This window comes from Brachycentrus maculatus, unplaced genomic scaffold, assembly GCF_059751285.1.
Source record: "Brachycentrus maculatus isolate JH-2025_06_01 unplaced genomic scaffold, ASM5975128v1 h1tg001579l, whole genome shotgun sequence".
NCBI classification, from domain to species: Eukaryota; Metazoa; Arthropoda; class Insecta; order Trichoptera; family Brachycentridae; genus Brachycentrus; species Brachycentrus maculatus.
This window is the reverse complement of record NW_028282205.1, coordinates 1-7015: the sequence shown is the minus strand read 5'-3', so window position 1 is coordinate 7015 and position 7015 is coordinate 1. Positions and strand designations below refer to the sequence as shown.

Below are 7015 nucleotides of genomic sequence, written 5' to 3'. Positions count from 1 at the left end.
TCACCAGCATTACCCCTCAGTACAATAAATTCAATCATATGGCCATAAGTTTCGGGCCTGAGTTCGATATTGCAGGAGCAACTATTGCTTCAGGTGCCTCCTTCTATAGTCTAACAGTTGATGCACCTTCGAAGATTCTTTAGCTTGTAAGAACTACAACGAGCATCAATAATTTTGCAATTTCGGGTATCAAGTCTCCTTCGTTTAGCCCCAGCACTCCTATCAAATTGCGGACCTTTACACTGGCGGATGAGTTAATTGATGAGGCTGCTACATTCATATGGTCGCATGAATGCAACACACCTTGCAAATAGTGTGTATCTGGAGCGCTATCGACTTGCTTGCTCTGCTATTCTGATGTTTCCTTAGTGCAAAACCGAATCCTCTACTTAGAAGCCAATAACACATGCAACTCGATATGTCCTGATAAGTTCTATCAAGAAATACCCACCAACTCTTGCGAACCCTGCTCCTCCTCATGCGAACATTGCTACTCAACATCTATTACATGCTCTAGTTGTCCGACTGCTCCTATTTCTATGCCCTATTTACTAGACAACAAATGCTATAGTCGATGTCCTGACGGATACTTTCCAGTTGATAGCATAGAACCTAAAAGATGTCTGAGGTGCGACTATTAAAACAAACACTGTCGGAAGTGCAGAGACTTCGACACATGCGAGAGCTGCTTGGATGGCTATTATTACTATCTTCATAAATGTGAGGCCAATTGCCCAGTGGACATCACTGTGGAAAATGACTTCACGTGGAACTGCGACTCATGCTCCTTAAATTGCAAGAAATGCACGAGCCTTGGGTGTCATGAATGTGAGCTTGGGTATCTGTTAGATGCTGGGGAGTGCTCCATTGTTTGTAAAACCCCGGGATTTGTGCCAGATGGAGGGGTATGCAGAACTTGTGATGAGACTTGCAAGAGTTGTTCGATGACAATATTTAACTGCCTAACATGCGACACCGAATCAGCTTATCGTTACTTCTTCAACAACCGATGCTTTGAGAGTTGCCTTGATGGCTACTACGAAGATAACTATCAAAATTTGTGTCTTCCCTGCACGTAACCCTGCTAATACTGTGTTAATTCCTCAGTTTCTTCGTGCACGAGCTGCATCGCGACATTCACACTTCATGCCTAAACCTGCAAATCGGAATGCCCTGAAACTTTTTATAACAGTGGCTCGAAATGTCTCCCATGCTCCAATAGTTGTCTGACCTGCCTCGCACCAACAATCTGCATGTCCTGCCTCGTGAATTATAGCCTGGATGTCCATGATTGTCGATCAAACTGCCTTCCTGGATATGTCACTGTGAACCGAGTATGCATGGCCTGTAGCAGCAATTGCAAGACTTGTTCCCTCGTCAATTTTTGTACTTCCTGCTTCTAAAACACTTATCTTTTTGAGGGCACCTGCGTATACCCTTGCCCATCCAAATATTTTTAGTCCGTGCCTTATGCGGATCATTTTGTGTGCTTACCTTGCTTGTTCGAGTGCGCAGAATGCTAGGACACTGAATTATGCTACAGCTGCGTAGGGGGGTATGAACTATCTGAGAACTCCACCTGTGTCAGCACTTGCACCTTCGGCTATATCCCTATCGACTCAATATGCGAACAATGTGCATTGAATTGTCTCACGTGTACTTATGTTTCAAGTAACTGCTCATCGTGCCCCGCCCTCAAGTATTACTTTTATAATACCACCAATTCTATGGGCACTTGCTTCGACAGTTGCCCAGCCAGCCTCTTCACGAGTTAGTTGGATAAAAAATGCCTCTACGCTTGTCCTGTTCGGACCTACTCTCATCCCACTACTAAATTTTGCACCAGATGCCCCAACTTCTGCTCATCCTGCTCTTCAGGCACGTATTGTTCTGCGTGCTTAAGTGGAGCATCTATGCATCAATTTTTGTGCTATGAGTAATGCCCTCCTGTTGCACAGTACCCCTTCCTAGGGGTATGCCGATCTTGCAACATTGTCGAATGTTACGAATGTTCAGAGACATTATGCGCCCAATGCAACTCCGGGTTTTATCTCGTAAGTGCAGGCAGTCTCTGCATAAATACATGTGGGAGCAACCAGCAGTATAATATTTCCCTGAGGGAGTGTGAAAGTCTGCCCACCCCAGAGACCCCAAACACCACAAACACCACAAACTCCACAGAAACCACCAATAACACAATAAACAGCACGAGCACTGCAATCGATATTAAATTTGTGCCAGTGCCTTTTCTGATAGTTGGCGTGATATGCATCGGCTCAGTTATCTTATTACACTTCACTCATGCAGTGTCAATGTTCGGAATGCTCTATTGGGTAATTTGGCTGCTATTGCTCTGCTCAAGCATCACCACAACTATCATGACTATCCTTGAAAATGGCAGCATTTCCTTTGGCATTTTTAAATCAGCAACAGCTTATTCAAACACTTCATCTCCCAGTAATGCAAGCCGAATTCGTTTCCTCCAAACTGATTCGAGTGTATCTCTTGACATGATGGCCTTGGCGATACTGCTAATCCTCGGGGTCGTCGCTGCCAACATTTTACTCAGTTTCCTCACAGTCATAATCCACTGTTGCATGGTCCGCATGAAGAGATACATCATAGTCCTGCTTCTATCCTTGGTGTTAGGAATCAAGTTGATTGGTGGGCTTCTTTGCTCCAACTTTTGCGCAGTAAACATGAATGAGCCTCCCAGCAAAAGAGATGAAAGCTTCGACCATAAAATAAATATGACAGCGAGTAAAATAATGCCGAGCCTCACAGCCAAGCGAGACATCCAGACTCATGCTCATTTGGAATACGGAAAATAGTAGATATTAAAAGAGTATAGTTCTTTCTGGAAGTTTTATGACAGGTTGCAGCTGCTGGCGATGCTGTTCGATATTGCTTTGATATTCGCGGGCATCCTACTGGTGTTTCACTACACCAAGACTGCTTATCAGTTTTACGCTGGCATCGAAATTGTGATTCTTGCCATAGTTGATTTAACCTTCACCATATTTTGGTTTGTTGGCAGGGATAAACTCGCAGGTCAATCTACGGCATTCTAGACATTTCATGAAGATTACGCGAAAGACGAATCGCATGAGCAGATTGATAAATAGCTCAGAGGAGAGGAGGGGGAACTTGAAGAGCAACTGAGTTATTCCTCAAACGATCGAAGGTGGGCAATGAGCGAGAACCTGTCCCCCAAAAAAGCAAATAAGGCCAGTAAAAATATCTTCGACTGTCTGTCTTAGTCGAACGCCTCTGAGGGATAGAATGAGAGTAAAGTTTATCAATCCTTATACAACCACCCTAAGGACACAATCAAACTGCAGAATCACCAAATTTAGGCAGCAATTTAACGAGGAGTCTATCGAAGAAATAAAGTATCCCTTGCCGAAGAGCAGAGGCTTTCAGACTAAGAAAATGCTTTAGAGAGCGCATAGAAGTTCAACCAGCAACTCAAAAAAGAGGAATAATCATAATTGTAAAAGGCTGGAAAGTCGATCGAAAAACGAGACATATTATTCACCCATGACAAACAAATTGCATAAAATATAAATAATGGGCAGAGTTATAACGACGATAAGGGTTAGGGCTATGACCAGAAAGCAGTGAAAGACAATGAGGAAGTCGACACATTGTAAGGACAATAAGCGACCTAGATTTAAATATAATACAATGACAAAATTATCTTCGAAGATCTTGATGAAGAAAGCCTAGATTTATCGGAGAAAGAGCAATAAAAGTAATCGGAGCAATTCAGTCAGCAGAACAAATTTGCTCTGGAGAGGGAAGATTCATTGGGGTCGCTCCAAAACAGGAAAAAATAAACTGGCTAAACCCGTCATTTGAAAGCTCAGGATTCTTTTCCCGCCAAGATCGAGGAGATACACGTACAGCGTGAGAGCAGTAAGAACAGTGAGCCATCCAGCCCAGGCATCAGCAAACTTAAAGGTAAGCAGCCAAAGCCCAGCAAACTATAAATCCAGGATATCTCAGAAGAAAGTCAGGAAGATTCGAGCAATAAAAGTAAGGATAATGCAAAATACATCAATGTCTTCAGGCACGAAACCATTGACGACTAACTCAATGAGCAACGGGCTCCCAAAAACCCAAAATCGTAAATAGCGAGCAGAATAAAGAGATAAAGCAAAGATATCATTTATGCTGACTTAGAGTCTGTGGGGACTGTTGAGGAGTTAGAAGATGACGATAGTAAGATGGAGAACATTTTTATAAATAGAAAACCCAACTTTACCATAGATTTCGATGAAAGAGATGAGGGGTAAGACCGCCCAGGCAAACATATTAGTACAAACTTTAAGTACAGCAATGCCCCTCCAACAATATTCAATAGCATGCCACAAACTTATGATTTGCCTCAGCGGCTCCCAATCAAAAAAAAGAAGAAGAAAAGTGGGACCGTAGATTATCATTGATAATATTTTTAATTCAACATAGTCAACATAAACTATATCATTTAAGTTAATAGTTAAGATTGGATAATATCATGCGTATTCTCTGCTTTATGCCAATTGAATCATCTTTGAGCATTTTTTGTATATTTAGTCCATAACAACAAATATCGATATCTGAACACTAATTTATTTATATTTTTCCTATAGTTAAGCCTAATAACGCATTTTTATAAGATTTACATGGACTTCTGCATCTTGCATCCTGCATCCTGCATCTTTGTTTCTTAAGTGGCTCCTTCTTACGACTCTTCCCGGAGCCAATTGAATGGGATTTTGTAATTATACGATGCATTAATTGCATCGTTTGGTGAAAAGTATCGATAATAATCTATTAAGTATAAATCAACCTTCTTCCTCTCCTTATCCTTCAGCAGTTTCGATTCCGACCTCTTCATAATCTTTTTCAAGGGCAGCCAAATCTTCTCTGGCTTCTGAGAATTCTCCTTCTTCCATTCCCTCTCCGACATACCAGTGCACGAAGGCTCTCTTGGCGTACATCAAATCGAACTTGTGATCCAGTCTTGAAAACACTTCAGCAATCGCAGTAGTGTTAGAAATCATGCAGACTGCTCTCATGACCTTGGCGAGATCTCCTCCGGGCACAACGGTTGGGGGCTGATAGTTGATACCAACCTTGAAGCCTGTTGGGCACCAGTCGACGAACTGGATAGTTCTCTTGGTCTTGATGGTTGCAATTGAAGCATTGACATCTTTGGGCACAACATCACCTCTGTACATCATGGAGCATGCCATATATTTACCATGTCTGGGGTCGCACTTAGCCATCATGTTTGCTGGCTCGAAGGCAGAGTTAGTGATTTCCGCAACGGAAAGCTGCTCGTGATAGGCCTTCTCTGCTGAAATAATCGGAGAGTAAGATGACAACATGAAGTGGATTCTGGGGTAAGGGACCAGGTTTGTCTGGAACTCAGTAATATCGACATTAAGAGCACCGTCGAACCTCAACGAAGCTGTCAAAGAGGAAATGACCTGCGCAATAAGTCTGTTCAAATTTGTGTAAGTGGGCCTCTCAATGTCCAAGTTACGTCTGCAGATATCATAGATAGCTTCATTGTCCAACATCACAGAAACGTCAGTGTGCTCGAGCAAAGAGTGAGTAGAAAGAATAGAGTTGTATGGCTCAACAACTGCAGTGGAGATCTGAGGTGATGGGAAGATAGTGAAACCAAGTTTGGATTTCTTACCATAATCAACGGAGAGCCTTTCTAAGAGTAATGAGCCAAGGCCGGAACCTGTTCCTCCACCAACAGAGTGAAACATCAAGAAGCCTTGTAGGCCTGTGCACTGGTCTGCTAGCTTTCTAATTCTGTCCAAGCATAAATCGACGATTTCCTTGCCGATTGTGTAGTGGCCTCTTGCGAAGTTGTTCGCAGCATCCTCTTTGCCTGAGATCAATTGTTCAGGATGGAAAAGTTGCCTGTATGTTCCAGTTCTCACCTCATCGATGACTGTGGGCTCGAGGTCGAGGAAAACAGATCGAGGGACATGTTTGCCGGCTCCAGTTTAGGAAAAGAATGTATTGAAGGCATCATCACCTCCTCCGATAGTTTTATCGGATGGCATCTGGCCATCAGGCTGAATCCCATGTTCTAAGCAGAATAGCTCCCAACATGCATTACCGACTTGAATACCTCCCTGACCAACGTGAATGGAAATAACTTATCTCATTGACTTTTACTTTTAATTATAAGTTTCAATTAAGCTGTCAGTTTTTAAAGCTATATAGTAGGATCAAATCTCGATGATCGCATTTTTTGCGAACTTCTATAATTATATAGGGAAAATCGCTTTTACCATTTTTGCTAACTTTCAACAATCACCCTCAATTGAGCTGCCTCTCAGATTCTAGGCACGCATTTCGCCATTTCACTATTCTTCACTTGAATTTTCGTCAAAATGCCGGTTTACTCCTCTCTATTAAATTATCTCTTTTAAAATTCGAGGCCTTTCGAATTATTTTCCCAAATTTCTCTCTTTTTGCTCATCTTTACATCGCATTTGCATTTATTTGATGCCAGACATTCGCAAAACTGATACTGGCTGACATCGATCTCGTCTGTAGAGTTTAGTAGTATTTTTTCGAGAGATCAGAATATATTCTTAGATAAATAATTTAACGTTCCAATAATAAATATATTCAAATTGTAACATTTATTTAACATATTCAAATCGTAACATTCTTTTAATAGTTTCTCATAATTAATATTTCGATAATAAATAAACATTTATAATTAACAGGCTGATAATTAATATGCTTCTAATTAGGCTATTATTCGAGTTTTGATATCATTGCCATATCCTGAAAGTGCTATCAGATCCGCAACTATAAATGGCCTTAGATTATCTATCGAATACAACTCCTTGCACTGAATCCTCGTGCCCTTTCAGAGTCGTTTCGAATTTCGCTAAATTCAAATTGTAGAGTTTGATGTCTCCATTATCAATCCCGCATGCTATGATGTTGCCACTCAAATCAAAACTCACTTTGTTCGCAGAGTATTCGCTAA

At 41.5% G+C, this 7015-nt stretch overlaps 1 protein-coding gene across 1 annotated transcript; it reads right to left on the bottom strand.

The window, feature by feature from the left end:
- Positions 1-4806: 4806 nt before the first annotated feature.
- On the bottom strand, positions 4807-6176 carry LOC148298811 (tubulin alpha chain-like). Its single transcript, XM_088276632.1, is given in 1 exon segment — positions 4807-6176. A coding segment is annotated over 1 exon segment (1347 nt). The 3' UTR covers positions 4807-4829.
- Positions 6177-7015: the final 839 nt, after the last annotated feature.